The following is a 20,265-nucleotide window of genomic DNA, read 5'->3' on the forward strand; positions in this document are numbered from 1 at the left end:
AATCAGGACTCTGGGGGAGGGAGGGACCCAGCCAGGTGCATTTTAACACACCCAGCCTCTGGCTGAGTCTGCCATATGTTGAGAACCACGGGTCTACAGTGCAGAACTACAGTCTACAATAGTGACTGAAGGGATGTGCATCCTGGCCAATTCCCAGAGCTCCTGATACCTTGTAATGTGTAGAATCAGTGGGGAGATGAACTACTATTAACTGTTGGGAGTAGTGGGCTAGAAATCTCCAAGAATTCTGGGCCAGTAGTTCTGGAGGGCCTCCTTGGGAAGTTACCAAACCCAGCACAGTCTGGTGGTAGGATTTTCAGCAAGGAGGGAAGCGAGAGTCCATTCATTATTCGCATGTATCTCAGGAACCTAGAGAGGCCTTGTGTTAGATTCCAGGATTAGGGTAGGATTACAGGCCCCACTGTGGAGCTGACTACGCACCACACGATCCTGTCTGCTCTACTCAGGAACTCTCTGCTGCTCCCATCTGGAGACTTCCAGGAAATAAGGTCTTTTAGTTTCCCCACCAAAAGATCACCAATCTAAAGCTTGCCTAATTCTGCATTTGCTCACTGCCTTTTGCTATTGCTAGTTTTTGTTTCTTTGCCTGAGTTAAAATAGCTAAGAATCAACACATTGGCTGTGCATGACCATATCTCAGTTTCTTGTAACGAGAAGGAATGCCAGGAAGAGAAACCTGATAACTTAAGTATAGTCACATCATGACACCCTACCTCATCCCTACTAGGAAACCAGAGAAGATAGTAATCAGAAGCTCTCTAGCTCTACCCTTCTCCCAATGAGACCCTAAATACCAGCATGTATAGCCCCTGGCACAGAGGTGAATATTAACCTTGACAAACAAAATGAACGATAAAGAAAAGCACTGGAGACATGATCTTATTAACACTTTCTCAGACATCTCTTCTCTTGGTGAATTCTGAGGCATCCCTTCCTTTAGTCAGTCAGTGGTAATCGCTGAACATGTTGTGTACCAAGCAGCATGCTAGATGCCAGGCACACACCACAGCAAGCAAGATGCAGTTCTGGCTTCTTGAGGGCCCAGTGTTTAGTGGGGAGACTGTCAGATGAACAGGCAGGACAAAGAGGTTAGTGCTAGGTGCAATGAGAACCAAAGAACAACAGCCTGAGGTCAGCCAGGCTGAGGGGCAGAGGTGAGAGGCAAGGTGAATGAGACAGACAAGGTCAGAATCAGGAACAGGTGTGTGCACTTGATCCACTTTTGCCTCATTCCTGCCCCTGGGACCCTTTCTACACTCACATGTTCAGACAGTAACATCTTGGTCTGTGAGTCATAATCTTTGGGTCTCCAAGAGGAAATACCAATTTCCACATGATAGCAAGTGATGCTACTGCAGGTTTCTAGTATGGAGATGACTAATGAATGCGCTTACCTAGTACAGGGAGCTTTACAAGACGAACAGCTGAGACTTTTCACTTTTAATCAGATCCCTGGATGCTTCTTTTTTCTATTATAGAACAAGGAAAACTTGATTCTGACTCATAGAATTATGCAGGTAACTTTGCTATTATTACAGTGTAGAGTTCACGATTTTTATCTTTATTTTGTGTGTTTATTAATAGGTTAGTATGTTAAAGTCTTAGGAGATTTATAAAATACAATTAAAAATTTTTTCCTTATAAATTTCTAGTTTTCATAGTTAGTGAAAATGAACAATTGGAGAACTTATTGTTCCACTTATGGATAGCTGACATGTGCACGCCACCTCAATGAAAGTACCTGCCTCTGAAGGTGCCTTTTGCAGCCACGTTAACATGAATTCCTTTTGGAAACTTAACAGTGAGTTCTGCCCTACATTTAGAGAAAATGTTACCTTGCAGGATTTATCAAGGAAACACATCCCTTAGAAATTGCACATGTACAAGTTCATTTCTAAATGCTCACCTGAAACAGCGTGCTTGGCCCTTGCAGCCGGGCAGGACTCAGTGGAGCAACTGGACTAAGGCTGCTCCAGAAATGTATGCTGGACAGCAGTGGACTCGGGGTCAGAAGCAGTCCATTTGGTGTCTGGGAAAGAAAGCACACACAGGATTGATACCTGTATCGCCGGTTCCCACTGTGGTCAACAGTGTGCTCCGGGCACCAGCCACAAACCAACCTCATCATTTTAGGAAAATCTGACGACGTTATTTCTGCGGGGCTGTGCAGTTTAATTTCCTTCAGTGCTAATTGAGCAATTTGTATTATAAAGAATGGAAAAGTTACCTTCCATAACCATTCTAGTAGAAAACTCAAGTTTGTAACAACTTTTGTCAAGCTGCTTTTTTCAGTTTGCTCCCCCTCACACATTAAACAAGAATGGTGGCACTAGTAGTAAATACTCCACCTGCCAATGTAGGAGACACAGGAAAAGCAGATTTGATCCCTGGGTCGGGAAGATCTCCTGGAGGAGGAAATGGCAACCCACTCCAGTATTCTTGCCTGCAGAATTCCATGGACAGAGGAGCCTGGCGGGCTACAGTCCATGGAATCACAAAGAGTCAAAACATGACTGAGCACACATGAACACAACAATATACAAGCAAATGGGATCCCATGAGAGGGCTTTATTTTTCCTTCTCTATATTAATTTTTCTACAGTGGACATCCATTACTTGGGCTACAGGCACACATTTTTAAAGGGCCTCCCAAGCTTCACTTTCCCTATCAACAACCCTTTGAATACTTTAGGATCTGCTGCTAAAATACCCTGTAGCAGCTTCATGAAAAGCTCTGAACTGAGTTTACCAGATTTCACTCTGGATATGGGGCTGATGAGAATTCATCTCCCCAGGAATGGCTCAGAGGGAAACAAAATCCGTTCTTGTCAGATAGAATTTAAAGCCAAAATGCTGGGTTTCCTGGGAGAGTGCCAAGGATGGCATTTGCTTGCATACTCGCAGCAAGAGTCCTGGTCTTCAAGCCAGCTAGAGTGCAGAAGGAACAACCCACCACCACCGTAAGCCTGCCTGGTTTTTATTCTCAGCAGAGACAAGCTCCTTGTCCAGGTGGCTGTGCATATTAGGGACTAGGAGGAGCCCCTCTGTAGTTTCATGATGTCAATAAGGTGCTCTGTGTAAGAAGGGCAGTGAGGGCACCAGCATTTCAGATTACATCATGCTGCATGCGAAAGTGTTTTTTTTTTCCCCCTAGAATTGGCCTCAGCAGCTTTGTTAATTATCCAGAACATTTGGCTTAAACCTAAATGGAAAGGTCTGTTCTGTTCTGCAGAAAGGAGATAAACATCCAAAGGTTCTCAAAATGGAGCTGCTGAAAAGACTCAAATAATTTGAGTTTTGGTTCCACAGCATTTCCTACATATTAAATGACCTACGAGGTTACCCAAAATACATGTTTTGGGTAAATTTCCCATTTGTTCTAACCCAAGGCAGTTTCATAAACAGGCCAGGCCATCTGGCCTAACGGTTCAGACTTGGCAGTTCTGCATGGGCTCTACTAGGGTTCCAGCCTCAGAACAACTACTTATGAGTTAGGTAACAACCCCTCTCTGCCTGGTTTCCTAATCTATAAAACAGAAAAATGCCTACATGTCTTACATTACGGGATCATCAGGAAGAGTAAATGATCTGTGTAAAGCTGGCAGATTAGAAATGCTCAATAAATGTTCCAAGACTGCTATCAGTAATTAAGTGTATTTGACTAACTGTATTAAAACCCAGCCATGGGAGAAATCCTCAACTGTATAAAGAACTGAAACAGACAGACCAGCCCAGGCAGCCAGTACCTTAGGGTTCCTCTCAGTTGTGTGAGTGTCAGGTCTGTAGCTCATCTGATCTGAGAACTAACATTTGCATGTCACTCAAGCCAGGTTCCAACCACAGTATGCCACATTAACATTTAACCAACGTGTTCAGGGCCTCCTAAGCTTTACCTACCAATGAAAGTCACAGCTCTAAAGAGACGGTGAATCCTTTAAACTACAAAACAGCTCTCTCTCTCATCCACAGCCATAAATAGACATCCACTCCTTTTTAACCTTCTGAGCAATATGAGGTATAGAATATATTTTCGTAGTCTAAATGTCATACCCATGTCTGGATTGGAGATGTTTGCACATTTGTTTCTAAGGGATACAGGATGTACTCAGAATATAGTAACCTTCTGTTTCTCCTATTTAATATATTTGAAATGTCTTCTATAATATATGCAAATAAATACCGTAAAATGACTTCATTCACTCCTCTCCCTCCCATCCCTGTTCTGGCTGAAGATTCTATGGCCGTAGGGGAAAATTTTGGTTACTCTTTTAGGGAAAATTTCTATAAAGCCTGGCGTGAGTTCTCTCTCACCGTGGGAGCTTTCAGAGCCTGTCTCTAGAAGCTCCTTGAGCCCTAGACAGAGGCTAAAGAAAGAAGCTACCAGCAAAATGCGTGCTTCCTCTTCCTTCCCTAAAGAATGTCTTAGCAAATGGGGTCTTCTGAGTGGCAGACAGGAACTTCCTGACCCTGTCATCTGCAGGAAAGGAGATGCTCCTGGACCCAAGGGCCACGGGTGTTCATTTTCAAAGGGAAACACCCTCCTGTTTGACCTCATGTCATCTTCCCCACTCGGTTCTTCATTGAATACTGAGTCTTCTAGAAAGCCCACACATCGGAGCTAAACTGAGTGAGCTAATGTCCAGACAGGCCCCTTCCAAGTGCCCTCTGAGCACCAAGATTCCGCCTCCTGGAAAGAGACTTCTGTTTTCCCCTCAGCCAGATGGCACGAACTCACCACCTTGCCCAGTCCAGTGTTTATGACTCCGTTTCTATCAACAGTACCACCATATATCTACCCACTCAGCAAATACTGATGGAGTATATAGTATGTATCAGGTGCCAGAGAAACAATAAGACATTGCCCTTGTACTCAGCCCATCTACAACCCAGCATCCCAGGCACGGAGATGCAGATGCCTTCCCCCGTCTCCTCGCCACAACCTCTGGGCATGGCCTGGAGATCCTTCCTTGAACTGACTCTCCTGTTTATCCCCACATTTCCAGTCTTGCAGCATCCAAGCCCCGTCAACTTAGATGCCATTTGGCAACTGCCACCTAAACCAGTCCAGCTGTCTCTGTGTCTCCCTTCCAGTCTATTCTGAGCACCACCACCGAATCAATCACCTTAAGACACCGTTCACAATTTTAGGGAGGAGAACAGTTCAACCTAGGACTTCCCTGGCGGTCCATTGGTTATGACTGCACTTCCACTAAAGGGGGTAAAGTTCAATCCCTGGTCGGGGAACTAAGATCCTGCATGCCATGCAGCCAAAAGAAAAAAAAAATTCAACTTCCCTTGGCCAAAATTCTAGGTAGACCCATAGCAACCTAGAATGTGAATCCCTGCCCCTACTCTGCTCCAGGGGTCCTGACTACCACACAATTCCAATCTAGTAGTTCTTCAGCAATCATTCCAAAACCTCCATGACCCCTCAGCCCATGGTCCCCTGGGCTAGTGCCACTCCACAAAGGATCTCATCTATTTCTATGGTTTTTAACCATCCTGTAACCACCTCAGACTCTCCTTAGCTCCAACTGCAGCTGGGTGTTTCTTCCCAAATGTCCTCAAACTCCACATGGCCCAGATTGGACTTGGAACCGTTCCCCATGAGTTTCTTTCTTCCCATGAAATCCATACTCAACCTCTGCTCACCCCTAAAACCTCCACACCCATCACGTGTGTCTGTCAGATCCATCTCCTTTGGCCTCATGCCACTGTCACAGCCACAGGTCCTCACTGTCTTTTCACCTGGGATTTTACAGTCATCTAACTGCTTCCAGCCTCACCCCTCCCTTGCCCATGTCTTCAGAATGGTTTCTAAAACACAGTTCTCACCATGTCACTCAGGCTCCTCCTCCCACCACCTCCTTTACCTTTGGAATGTATCCCCCCCTTACTGAACTACTGCCCTAATGCACAAAGCTGTTGCACATTTTTATGACCACAAAGCCTTTGCAACATCCCCACCCCCAGCAAAGTGAATACCCTCTTCCTTAGTATTCCTTTTACATGTGTATGTACTGTGTATGTACATACATGTGTATGTACTGTGTCCAGGATACTATATTTAACCAACCTAAAAGTAAGTTACAAGCTTCCTCCCAGTTCACAAGGGCTGCCTAATTCATGTTTGCATCCCCAGCTCCAAGCTAAGCCCATGACACATGACAGGTGCTCAGTTTGTGTTCACTGAATTGAACTACGTGTTCTTCCTCCTGTTCCTAAGGTCCTTCTCTGCACTGTGCTGTCATGCATGTGTACACCTTGTCATAGCTATATCCAACAACAGAAGGTCATGAAAGTAGGCACTTGCCCTTCCTATGATGTGCAAACAATGCTCAATTATTACTGGTCAATAGATTCTAATAAGAATCTTTGTTTCCCTGACTTACACCTTCAGCAGCTCCTACTTTCCCATAAAAACAAATTCCTTCCTCCCATGAAACTCATACTCATGGGACTTCTGGCCTCTGAATTCCTCAACAAGTTCTCTGGGCCCTCTATAATTTCACACCACCCTAAGTTACTAATTGTTCTCTTTCGTTACCTATTGGCCAGTCAGCCTGTAAGTTTATGGGAGCAGGAACTGTTTCTTGCTCACTTCTCTATCTCCAGGAGCCTAGCTAATGGTTGGGCAAGTTGTAGCAACAAACATCTCTAACCTTAATCTCCCATGGATGCCAAGGAAGTCCATGACACTGCCATTTTGTGGTTAAAAAGAAAAAAATCCTCAAAAGGTGACAGTGAACCCCTGGAAACTCCTAGAGTTGTATGAATTCAAATAAAAACATGTATTCAGCAACTTTCAAAAAGAAGTAGAGTCACAAACAGAAGTTTCTGTAGCGCTGAATATGCTGAAATGAAGGAAAAGAGGATGAAGAGGCTACCCTACTGGTGCAGTGTAGCTATGGTAAGAGATGAAAAAACAAAGTCAAAACAGGGGAGGAGTCAGCAATCTGTGAAAGATCTACAGAAAAAAACGTGTTCCAGGGTGGAAAGAGAGGGAGAAGCTATCACGGTTGGTTCATCCTAGGCACCCAGAGCTGGGGGAAAAGCAGGAACTTCCAGCTGGAGAGTCAAGTCACGCAAAAGTCTTTCAGTAACATCCTCCACTGCCAAGTTTCTAAAGGACATCCTTCTCCTGCAAGACCAGGATGGAGGAAGCTACAGGCTGGGCTAGGGCAGTGTTACAGAGTGGGATGAAGTAGTGGGAAGGAAAAAACATTTTTCCTTTTGTGATCATGGCAAAAGAGACAGTAAATTGAGAAACCACCCAAAGCCGAGCCAGGACACAGTCTACACTCACCACACACATCCATCTTACTCCCAATTCCCACTTTGTGATTTGGGTTCAAGGTTGTATATCCATCAGTACATACAGAAAGGAGCTTTTAGCATTTCAGTCCTCATCAAGCTGTCTCTACTCAATTAGTGGTAATCCACAGCCACTGCTAATAAAACAGCCCGGGGCATGCATGCTCAGACTCTGATGGTATGAGTTCATGCCCTGGTGCCCGCACATATCTGAGTTCAACATCTTAGACATCACATGGGAGATGAACAGAGGTCTTAGCATAAAGAAAGGGACAAGTGATGAGCCACTCATCTGAACTAACTACATAGGTGAGAGGGGGAGGGAGAGACTAGACAGGAGAGGCAAATGAAAGGAGGGCCAGATGACACCCAGGTACAGATGAGGTGGAAAATGAGAAGTTCCAGTTGGCACCATTCAGGTTTCCATGATATCTGGCTGGGAGCTAGGAGGGTCTCACATCCCAGCTCCTCCCCCACCTCCCATCTCAGTTTCTGGTAACTCATGGCATCCGAGAGACATTCTGGCTTTTCTAGCAACAGATCGATATGACCTCGGTGGCCAAGCTCCAACTGCCTTACTCTTTGGCACCCAGCTGGCTTTTGTATTCTCATTTTTTTCAGTTCCACATAGTCCATGCTGGGGGCGCCTCTGGGTGATCATCATGTCTGTCTACATTAGTAACTGTGGTTTCTCAAAGGCTCATAATACAGGTCCCAGGGGCTGTACCATAAGTGTTCTCAGGAGTGGAGGCTGTGATGCTGGGGAACTGGCAGGCTGTGGATGATTTTTTCATGCCCATCATGTAGGTTGAAATTTCGAATCTCAATTTGGGCCTACAGGAGGTCTGTGGTTTAATAAGGTCCTGGGAGGGAACTGTAACCACCTGACCCTAAGCATGCCAAGATGTGCTTAATCCCACCCCATCTTCCTGCTTCTTGCTGAAACTGATGGGATTATTCGTGGAATACATGACTAAATAAAATGTAAATCTTTTTTGGAATAAATACAAGTTCTTGGGAACTTCATTTTCAGGGTATCAAGTAATTACAGCACACTTATCTCTTGTAAAGCTAGCCATGAAGACTGACTGACTGGAGGTGCCCACAGGTGTAAGCGCTGCACACAGCACACCCCAGAGGGGAAAGTGGAGTATCTGTGACAAAGCGCTAAGGTGTCACCCACACCCACGCCCAGCTACACACGTCCTCAGCCACAGTGCATGGAGCCTCCCTTCATTCCCCATGTCCTGGTCCAAAACCACAGGGCCAGCCTGAGCCACTCTCCTCCGACACAGCTACAGGGCTGGCATGTGTGCAGAGATGGTGATAACAAACTCCCCAAGCAAGCACAGGCTGAAATCAGAGCTGGCCTGGGCCTGGCTCTAGATCTCTCTACACCTCACAGCTGGAAACACAGGGGAGGCCAGGCAGGAGATTCTCAGATTGTCCACTCAGAGCTCAGCTTCTCGGGTCATTTCTCTGAGCCACATCAGAGGCCGCTGTTTCTGAGCCATTTACTTAGTGGTCGTTAGTCCCCAGCCAGTGGTGCTGATTGAGGAAATGCCCCATTTAGAGCACATGTGCTCATGCTGACCTGTCACCAAGCCCTCAGCCAGCCCCTCCGTGGCAGCATGCTCGGCACCACAGGCTCACAAGCCACGCTGACAACCACTCCAGAGAAGCTACAGAGAGGAGAAGGACCAAGAGCTGCTTTCAGCTGCCCGCAGACTCCATGGACATCTCATGATCAGAGAAGGCTAGGCATTTTCCTGGCACGTGTACAGAGAGCATTTTACTTAAAGGGCGTGGATTCTGGAGCAAGTTTTCACCTCTAAGTCCTATTAGCTGGGTGACCTTGGGTGAGTTACTGGACCTCTGCCTCCTTTACCTCTGCTGGAAAAACTGGACATTGACAGTTATCTCCTTCACAGGCCTGTAATGATAAATAACTGAGATGCTGCGTGGATGGTGTTTACAACAGTGCCTGACACATGAGACGCTCAACTGTGCTGCCACTAATGGTGGTGACAGTGAGGACCCCACAGCGACGGGGACAGAGAGCTCCTACCCGCTTCAAGCACGTCCCCACCCTGGCGCCACCAAGTCACATGATTCTGAAACCCGCCAATTGTAGCCACCTCTCTTCCCACGGCCATTATCCCATTTAATCCTCACACAATCCGTCTCACGGATGTGGAAACAGGCTCAGAGAGCAAGTACCCACAAATCACATTTCTACCCAGCAGTGCCGCCAGGAACTGAATCCACGTCTGTGACCCTGAAGCCAATGAACTTAACCTCTGCCACTGAAATGCATCCAGTTTTCCAGGGGAAGCAGAAATAGGTTTACCAGTACCTGCCCTGCCTTTGCCAGCTGGACGAGAGTGAGCATCTGAATAGTGTATTTAGAGGAAGAGGCTGCCTTCGTGGTGGAGCTAATGACACTGAAGACTTCTGTTGCTCCCCGAGTTTGCTCTTCCCTCCCCTGTGCCAGGGACCTGGGCTGTCTCAGAACAGCACTGTTTTTACTAAAGCATCTCTTTCTCATCATTTGGTGTGGCCTCTGCATTGCTTTTTAGGGACTACAGGACAGCCCAGCTCCCCACTGATAACTGCAATGGCCATATTGGTTAGCATGTACTTTCTTATTAACAGAAAACAAATGAGTGCCCTCCAAAGAGGATTCTGCCATAAAATTTTCATAAAACCCAAGTGCCTTCTGAAATGTCACTGGCCTGCTCAGCAACTTAAAAGCGTAATGGCTCAGAGGGTGAAGAATCTACTTTCAATGTAAGAGACCCACATTCAATCCCTGGGCCAAGAAGATCCCCTGGAGAAGGGAATGGCTACCCACTCCAGTCTTCTTGCCTGGAGAATTCCATGGACAGAGGAGCCTGGTGGGCTACAGTCCATGGGGTCACAAAGAGTTGGACAGGACTGAGGGACCAACACTGTCAGTGCTCAACTTGCCCTCAGAAATCACTGTTTGGACCTGCTTTGATGGCCCGTGTGCATATTCCACCTTACATCACTCTAGGTCCCTAAAAGAACCCGATCAAGTGTCCCACCACAGCCAATTTCTCTTATGTACACCTCTGTCTGGGTGTGATTTCCCTGTACAGTGCACAGTGACCTTGCTGCAGGGGCCCAAGGATTACCCTCTGAGGGGAAGACAGAAGTTGCCTCTCTCCCCCACTTTTCCCTAAGCCAGTGAGTCTGTGTGCAGCCGGGACGACTGGACTCTACGGCTCTTACCTGGGCAGTGAAGAAGGCTGGGGTGAGGGATCCCGAGGGGAGGGCCGGGCTGTTGAGGGCGATGGAGCCGATGTCGGTGCCGGAAAGCACCAGTGGGGGCGCAGAGATTTCCAAGCCTTTGGGCTTTTTGGCCTTTGGGGGAAGTGATGGAGACCTGGTCTTGGAGCCCGACGACAGGTTCAAGGGCTCCAGGGAATCCGAGTCATGGCAGGCAGCCTCCAGGAAGAGGCTCCTGTGTTCGGAAGGGAGGGGCGAGTTGGGGGACAGCGATGGGGACCGAGACGAGGAGGGCGAGGCGGACGAGATGCTGGCGGCGTTCGGCAACATTAAGGAGGAGATCTTGGCGGACACGGACGAGGCCAGGAAGGCCTCCGACGTGGAGGGCAGGGACACCACGGGCCGGCTGACGTGCTTATCGGTTTTGTTGGTCACAAACCTGATGACAGTCCTGACTTCTTCCGCGGGGGGGCTGTCTTCCAGCTGCTCCTCCAGCTTCTCTGTCTTGATGGCCTTGAGGGGCTCGGGCGGGTTCTGCAGGGAGTTGATGGTGAAGGATGAGTACAGGCCCGAGTGGATGTACTCATTGCGGCTGGCACTCTTGAGGGCAGACAGGCCGTGTCTGTGCGCCTCACGGCCCTCAGGGGGCACCTTGCACTCGCTGTCCTGCAGCAAGAGGCTCTCCCGGCTGATCTCCACCGCGTGAGGGTCCATTTTCAGTATCTCCGGGAAAGAGACAAATTTGTATACAAACTTCTGCCCGATCACCTTCTTGATGATATTCTGCAAACACAAAAGCAGACATGGAAAAGATGAGTGCATCAGAGAAACCGGCTAAGAGGGTCATTCTTGGGGTTATTTTGCAGGCGGGAGCATCAAAACAGCCTTGATGACACATCTCAGCTAAGGCGTAGTGCGCACGAGACAGAGGGTGAGAGTGGAAGAATCTGAGCTGCATTCCTGCTGCTGCTAAGTCGCTTCAGTCGTGTCCAACTCTGTGCAACCCCATAGACGGCAGCCCACCAGGCTCCTCCGTCCATGGGATTTTCCAGGCAAGAGCACTGGAGTGGGGTGCCATTGCCTTCTCCGGAGCCACATTCCAGGGTCTGCTAATTACAAATGGTGTGACCTTTAGCGAATTGATGGTCATTTTGAGTTTCCTCGTCTGTGAAGTGATTATTATACCTAAGAATATAAAACTCTTGCCATTTGTTAAGCACTTACTATGTCACTGGCATTGCTTCTGCATTGGCTCATAGAATTTGTACCGCAATGCTAAGAGGAAGGGACTATTCAACTCCCATTTTAAAACTTAGGGAAATAAGCTTAGAGCCTTTAAATACCCCACATAGCCACATGGTAGGTAAGTGGTGGAGGCAGCATTTCCCCAACCATAATACAGTATTGTTTTACTGACCTCTGGGGCTTGTGAGAATTCAAAGAAATAATAATGGGAAAGCCTTCTATAAGCTGGAAAGCATTATAGAAATGCAAGTTATTATCACCAAACACCACAATGTTTTCTTAAATCATGTATTTTTTTTTTTTCCTTTTTAATTTACTGCCAAGAAAGCCGCTGGAGGAAAAAAACAAAGTGTCTACTTGGATGTTTAGGACATTCACACAGTATTTTAAGTTAATGTTATCTAATTCTGGCTCTTCAGTTTATGGCTCTCATCCTTAAACATTAGGATGTAAATGAAAACCAATAATCTCTGCAAATTCCGGCCCCCCCACCCGTCGCCCCACTTTGGGAGAATGGACTTCGTTTTAAAGGCTGTACTGTTCTTGAGGTTTATTAGATTGGAACATTAGCAAACACCAGATGCTTGCTGGCGGAGATACTCAAGAAAAACAAGGATGGTCTCCATCGAGCACAGAGAAGTGGCAGTGCCATCCTATGGGAAAAGGACTTCCTTATAAACTGTTCCTCCTACAAGCTGGGTATGAAGGAGGGTGAAAAAAAATCATGTTGGGGAGAAAAGCTTTAAAGGTAGCTCCTCTTGCACAGTTGGTAGAAATGTAAATTGATAACAGCCACTATGGAGATCAGTGGCCAAAGCATTGGAGCTTCAGCATTAGTCTTGCTGATGAATATTCAGGGTTGACTCTTCTTTGGCCACCTGATGTGAAGAGTTGTCTCACTGGAAAAGGCCCTGATGCTGGGAAAGACTGAAGGCAAAAGGAGAAGGGGGCAGCAGAGGATGTGATGGTTAGATAGCATCACCGACTCAATGGACTTGAGTTTCAGCAAACTCCAGGAGATAGTGAAGGACAGGGAAGCCTGGCATACTGCAGTCCATGGGATAGCAAAGAGTTGGGCATGACTTAGTGACTGATAGGAACTAGGAATAAAACTACCATATGACCCAGCAACCCCACTACTGGGCATATACCTGTGAAAACCACAATTCTAAAAGACACATGTACCCCAATGTTCATAGCAGCACTATTTACAATAGCTAGGACATGGAAGCAACCTAGATGTCTATTGACAGATAAATGGATAAAGAATACACAGAGAGAGAGAGAGAGAGAGAGAGAAATATTACTCAGCCATGAAAAAGAACGACTTTGAGTCAGTTCTAATGAGATGGATGAATCTAAAGCCTGTTATACTGAGTAAAGTAAGTCAGAAAGAGAAAAATTACTATATTAATGCATATATATGGAATCTAGAAAATGGTATTGATGAACCTATTTGCAGGGACAGAATGGAGATGCCGACACAGAGAATGGACTTGTGGACACAGTAGAGGAGGGAGAGAAGGGGTGAATGGAGGAAGTGACAGACACACATACCCCACCATGTGTGAAGTAGGTAACTGTGAGAAGAAAAAGAAAACCCAAAAGTAGCTCCTACTAAGCACCTACTCTGTCCTGGGTATTATGCACAAGTGATCCCACATGATCTCACACGAACCCACTTGCAGGCTGGAAGATATCCTCCTTATGACATGAGCTCAGAGATGGGAAGCAAGGAGCCACAAGATTACTAATGCTAAAACCTAATCTTATTCCCATTTCCACACCAAGTTTCAGGGAAAGAATGAAAGAGCCAGTTTAAAATTATTTCATATAAAGTTTTTTTTAATGAGATAAAATTGTCATATAACATTAGTTTCAGGTGTACAGCATAATGAGTCAATATTTGTATATATTGCCAAACAACCACCACAGTAAGTCTGGTTCATATCAATCAACAGATTTTTTTGTATGTGATGAGAACTTTTAAGATCTATCCTCTTAGCAACTTTCAAATATATGAGAGGAAATTTAATTAAATTCTGGTGTTTCTCTTGTGATCTATTTGGTGTACAAATATGTTTTTGCCTCCCCTCTTGTTACATTACAGCCTGCTAACTTGCCTTTGTCCTCCTTAGATGGATCCTCAAATCCCAGAAGTGAATTTATCCAGCAGTAAGAAGGATGGGTATAATTACCAAGCCACTGAGATTTTTGAGGAATTCCTCAGGGCAGACTTCTAACGGAGGGACACATAAGGTCCCCAAGCAGCACCAGAAATCCCAATAACGCAAATCCTGGTGAAACTTGGCTCAGCACCAGCATACAGGAAGTTCAGACCTGAGTACATGAGATTCAAAGCTGGGCAGTTCCAGTGCCTGGGACCCTGGCCTGCTCCCTTTGATTCCATCTGACCTCTTTCTCACACTTAACACTAGCACAGCTGAAAACCACCTTCAGAAACTTCAGAGAGATCTGATAAACCTAAAGCCCCTGGGCCTAATGGGCAGCATCTCTGCAGGTGACACACCAGGCCTGGGTATACAACTCACCCAGGAGAAATCCGTTCCCAACCAGGAAAGGGTTAAATAAGGGTGTCATTAGTGCCACCTGACCCATAGATATGGAAAGAAAGCATCTTGCCTGGTGTGTTCCTCTGCTAGAATTCTAAGGTATTTTTGCTTCTCACTCATAATATTTTTCTCCCTGGGGCAAAACTTCCTTTTATTCTCGGCCAGGTTGAACACTCATCTAAATTCAGTGAATCATTAGAGCCTAGATAATTACATAGAAGAAAAGAGAAACTGTATGGGCTGAATCCTTTCTTCTGGCAGGTCTTATAAATTCTTTAACAGAACCAACCTTTAATTTTATTATGGGTGTTCAGAACATAATGTCTGAATGGGGATTACACTCACAAGTAAACCAAGAAGTCATGGGGGGCTGTGACAAAAATGATAAACGTAGTTGGAAATTGAAAGGCAAACTCAGAGAGAGAGCTGGGCCTTGATGTGTTAAAAAGAACGTAAGGGGACTTCCTTGGTGGTCCAGTGGTTAAGAATCCGCCTGTTAATGCAGGAGACACAGGCTCGATCCCTAGTCTGGGAAGATCCCACACGTTGTGGGGCAACAAAGCCCATGGGCCACAATTACTGCGCCTGTGTGTCTAGAGCCCACGAGCAGCAACCACCGAGCCCTCCCTCTAGGGCCTGTGTACCACCATGAGGGAAGCCACCACAGTGAGAGGCCTGCTCACCGCAACTAGAGTAGCCCCCACCCACCGCAACTAGAGGAAGCCTGTGTGCAGCAGCAAAGCCCCAGCACAGCCAAAAAAGTGTTTTTAATTAAACAAAAAAAGAACTCAAGGAGTAAGGAACAATCCACATGATGGTTAACTGAGAAATAAAATAGTGGCTAGTCATAAGATCGGAGAAGGCAGTGGCACCCCACTCCAGTACTCTTGCCTGGAAAATCCCATGGACGGAGGAGCCTGGTGGGCTGCAGTCCATGGGGTCGCTAAGAGTCGGACACGACTGAGCGACTTCACTTTCACTTTTCACTTTCATGCATTGGAGAAGGAAATGGCAACCCACTCCAGTGTTCTTGCCTGGAGAATCCCAGGGACGGGGCAGCCTGGTGGGCTGCCGTCTATGGGATCGCAGAGTCGGACTCAACTGAAGCGACTTAGCAGCAGCAGCAGCAGCCATAAGATAGAGTGTCATCCATCCATGAAAAGGAGTGAAGCGCTGTCACACGCTACAACATGGATGCATTCAAGTGAGTTCTGCTAAGTGAAAGAAGCCAGATTCAAAGGCCACATATTTCACGATGGGATCTATTTATATAAAATGTCCAGAATAGGCAAATCTATAGAGATAGAAATAGATGAGTCATCTCCTAAGGGGTGACTAGGTGGGATGGAGGCACTTAGGGGTGCTAGTTAAAAAATCAGGTATTTGCGGGGGATGGTGGGTAGTGAAAATGTTCTAAAGTTGATCATGGTGATGGATGTACAACTCTGTACATAGGCTCAAAGGCATGACTGATATGCCTTAAACAGGTGAATTAGATAGTATGTGACTAATACTTCAATAAAACTGTTTTTAAAAAAAAAAAAACATGAATCTTTTCCCCCCAGCTTGACTGAGATATAACTGACGTAGAACGTTGTGTAAATTTAAGGTGTATAATGCGATGATTTGATACACACACACACACACACACACATGTATATATCACAAAACATTTACCACTATAAGGTTAGTTGATACATCCTTCACCCACATAATGACCATTTTGTCGTCAGCAGATTTAAGATCTCTCAGCAACTGTCATTATACATTACAGTACTGTTAACTCTAGTCAGCACGCTCTACATTAGGTCCCCCAGATTTACTCATCTCACTGCTAGAAATTGGTACCCGATGACCCGCATCTACCTGGTTCCCCACCCCAGCCCCCTGGTAACCATCAAGCTACTCTGTGCTTTTGAGTTCAGCTTTTGTGGATTCCACATATAAGTGAGATCATTCAGTATTTGTCTTTCTCTGACTTATTTCACTTAGCATGATGCCCTCGAGGTCCATCCAGAACATAAGGAATTTGAAGAATTTTGGCATGCCTAAAGGGAAGATGGTGGGAACGTTTGATGGCTGGATGGCAGCTGCCATGACCTGCTAAACCCCACTCTGAACAGAAAGACAGAGATACTGCACAGGCCACTGAACTCAGCTGAAGCAGTCAGAGCCCTTCAGTAGCTGCTGCCTTGGTGAGGAAAACCAGCTGGACACCGAGAGGGCTTTTTAGGGAAAGGCGACACGGGGACAGGGATATGGAGATGATAAAAGGAGCTGACCAAAGGAGAAAGAAACAGTTTCTGGAAAGAACCAGGCTGGGTCTTGCTTCTCTAGAAACTAACAGGAAAGATGGATTCGATCTCGCTACCTGGACAATTTGAAACCTCTGCAAGGATAGAAGGCTTGAAAGGGACCGAGGCAGAAAGAGGGGAGGGTGGGATGTGTGAAGGAAGGCAGAGCCTGCAGGCCAGCTGTTTAGGAACCCAACTCCACGCTGGAGATGTCTGCTAACAGGAGAACCTGTAAGGAAAGCCCCCGACCAAGATGTTCAAGGCCAGTGATCCAGGTGGGTGGGCAGACTGGGAGAAGGTGCATGCCTGGCAGGTGAACTGACAGCCCCTTTGTAACGTGACTTCAGCACAGACCCCAGGATGGTGTCAGTGGCATGTGCGTCTGAAGATCTTTCTGTAAGTCTCCAAAGCAAAGTTTCCTTGCATGAGTATAGCCTGGGAGGGGCTTGCTGAGAAAACACACAGTATAGGAAAATAACACTAGATAGTATTTGCTGACTATTAGGTGTCAGGCTGTGTACTAAGAACTTGACCACCCTCAAGTCCTTGAATCCTCTGAAAAAGTGGAACTGTTATTACTCCCATTTTAGCGATGGGCAAACTGAGGCTCAGAGACTATAAATCATCCCCAATCACAAGCACGTACTTGGGGATCAGACCCCAGAGCCCCTGGTCAGAACAGAAGGTGACATAAGACTTGGGCTAACTGACACAGCCCAGAACATGAGAGCACTTGGGTATGGGCTCTTATTATGAAAAGTGATGAGAATATTTAGAAGTCTGTTTTTTCCACCCCTTCCTCCCAGGCTCACAAGTATTTGTTGCTGACGGTTGCCTGGTAACCTGACAAACGCTGTCTGTGTCCAGCGGGGCTGAGTGACTCTCCCAAGCGCGGTTTCAGAGCAACAGTTGCACACATCTGCTTCCCTCCACGTGTAGGGGACCAGCCTCCACTTGTAACTTCCCATCAAATATGCATTCACAACCAAGGAGGACTCCTGACCTGACATTCTGTGTGAGGTTACAGGCGGCAAGGACGGGACCAGCTTCAGCAAAGGGGAAAAGCGACATTCATCCAGTACACCCCAAGAGGCAGTTCCAGCAGAAGTAGAAGCTCAGGTCTCCAAACCACTCCCTTCATCGCCACTGCCCAGTGGGTGTTTTTAAGACTGTAGGAGCCTACAGGGCAAGCAGTCCATCTGGGTCAGCACCATGGTCGCCTTGTGCAAAGAAATCCTTCCAGAAGCACCAGCCACCCCTGGTCCTGTGAGAGCCTCCCTAGGTTACTTCACCCTAACAACATGGATGATGCTGAGAGAGTAAGTCCCATTTCCACTTCCCTCAGCACTGCCTGCTGCCCTGACAGGTTCCAGGCTTACTTACACAAATAGGTGTGTCCATGGGTGTGTTCAAATATGTACCCTCATGCCCAACTCTGCCTGCTCCTCCCACTGAAGAAGAAGGAATTTGTGTAAATAATCCCCTAGAGTGGAGAACTCAGACGTATGTTTATTAAGTTCCATAATTTTTTAAAAAATTACAGGGTAATAAAGAGATGTTTGTGGAAGTTTACCTTCTTCATTTTGATGTTATGAAGGATAATATTAAGTTCATTACACATTTATTGAATGAATGACTCTCACTGTGGATAGAACAAACCCAGGCAGGAAGCCGAATGACAGGAACCCCATGACAGACACAATTTTCTGTAGCTAATCCCCAGGCTGGTTAAAGCTCCATATGAAGCATTGCATATATGTATTGGCATGTGCTTTTTGCTGGCATTTTTTATTGGAAAACTCCCAGACAGACACTGGGAGCTATATGCAAGGCCCCACAACTTCATACCTTCAGTGAGAGTTTGCTGTTTAGTCGCTAAGTCATGTCTGACTCTGTGATCCATGGATTGTAGCCTGCCAGGCTCCTCTGTACATGGGAGTTCCCGGGCAAGAATACTAGAGTGGGTTGCCATTTCCTTCCCCAGGGGATCTTCCCAGACCAGGGATTGAACCTGAGTCTCCTGCACTGCAGGCGGATTCTTTACCACTGAGCCACCCTGTTAAGAGCTTACTAAACTGTAATTCTCCTTATCTAAGTCCCCAGCAAATACCTGCTGCGTGTGTGGGCTCTGGCTTGGCACCCCAATTCTGACATAAGAGTCATGCGTGGGGCTTTCCAGCACTCAGACTTCTTACCCAGCTCACATTCCTTTCCAGCACTGCCCTTCCCCCAGGAGGAGCCGGTCCAGCTCTGAGCTCCCCATCAGCAGGGCTGGAGCTCTCTTGCTCCTCTCCCATTTCAGGGTTCCCAGGGACTGCAGGACCCCTGCCCCCTGATTTCACAACTTTCCTATCTTGTTCTCAACACAGAGAAGTGTCTGAGGCTCATAACACGCCGTCTATGGGGTCGCACAGAGTCGGACACGACTGAAGCGACTCAGCAGCAGCATAACACGTAACTGTCCTTTTCTGAACCCAACACCAGCAGCAGGGCTACAGACAACAGAGTGGTGGATCGTTCCATAAATTCTTGACCTTGTCACAAGCGCTGCCACTGGGGTGACAAAGAGTGTTCCAGAGTCACAGCCTGAGGTCAAATGCTACCCCTCTCTCTCATCAGCTGTGCGCCTCAGTTTCCACATCTATGAAATGGGGACCAACCTACCACCCACCTTATGGGACTGAATGTGTAATCCACATAAAGCTTGCAGAATGCACATGATAAGCCCACAATATATACCGGCTCTTACTGTTTTGATTTTTACACTCCCATTGAAGCAAAACAAAACAAAACGAAAAATCCACCCTCAATCTGCTCTAATAACAACTGAAGAGTCAAAATTAAACATCTTAGAAGGCTGTGCTTATTCTCATAGATCTGGGTGACAGGTGGATCATCTGGCAGACAGAAACCCACCTAGTTTACATATCTCGACCAAGGAAGAGAAGCAGGAAGTTCTATTTAGTTGGGTTCAGACAAGGAGGAAACTCTAGGCTTCAGTCCATCACACCTCGAGTGGCCAGCACTTGAGTGCACTGTGAATAAAACCTCACACCCGCCTCTTGATTCGGGTCTGGGGGGTGGGGGGTGGTGGGCAGAAAGACCAGCCTGAGGAGGGCAGAGGATGGGAGCGATCGCGCAATCTGTGTCCTGTCAGAAGGCCCCTCAGCTTCGGCAGAGATGCCGCATACCCAGCCTGACACCTGGTGCAAACACTAACCCCAGCCCATCTCCCTTTTCCCTGATGCCTCTCAGGGCAGGAAACGCACTGCCCAGGCAGGAGGGAACAGCCCAGCTGCACAGCATCCACCGTGGCTTCGGCCCCTGGGGAGGGTGATGCGAGCAACTGGCCCTGAGTGCCTGACAATGAGATCCTGGGATGGGGAAATGGGAAGGATTTATTTGGGGGACATCTGTCTGGCTGGGCTAGATAGATATCCTACATGAAAGGAACCTGTGGCCAGAAAGGGCAAAAGAAAGAAGTGAGCATTTCAGGAATAAATCACGTGCTCCACACCCACCGCTGCCTTGCAAGATGGGCACTGTGGTCCCATTTTAAAGATGCA

General features: G+C 46.8%; 1 protein-coding gene and 1 long non-coding RNA gene across 5 annotated transcripts in view; one reads left to right on the plus strand and one right to left on the minus strand.

Annotated features, from left to right (window-relative positions):
- Positions 1–20,265, minus strand: part of ELK3 (ETS transcription factor ELK3) — a 69,860-nt gene that overhangs the window by 6,373 nt on the left and 43,222 nt on the right. For 2 of the 4 annotated variants that reach the window (XM_005898410.3, XM_070370326.1), the window contains exons 3-4: positions 10,591–11,370; positions 1,928–2,050 (exon numbers count right to left, since the gene is read on the minus strand). In XM_005898410.3, the coding sequence (XP_005898472.1) occupies positions 1,928–2,050; positions 10,591–11,370 (903 nt within the window). Of the gene's footprint in view, positions 1–1,415; positions 1,491–1,927; positions 2,051–10,590; positions 11,371–20,265 lie in introns of all 4 variants that reach the window. The other 2 variants (XM_070370327.1, XM_070370328.1) reach the window with 2 other exon arrangements.
- Positions 15,078–18,281, plus strand: LOC138987901 (uncharacterized). The gene is made up of 3 exons (XR_011464167.1): positions 15,078–15,609; positions 16,398–16,600; positions 17,506–18,281. It is a non-coding gene; the product is annotated as an uncharacterized lncRNA (long non-coding RNA).

The sequence above is a fragment of the Bos mutus genome, chromosome 5 (genome assembly GCF_027580195.1).
Source record: "Bos mutus isolate GX-2022 chromosome 5, NWIPB_WYAK_1.1, whole genome shotgun sequence".
NCBI classification, from domain to species: domain Eukaryota; kingdom Metazoa; phylum Chordata; class Mammalia; order Artiodactyla; family Bovidae; genus Bos; species Bos mutus.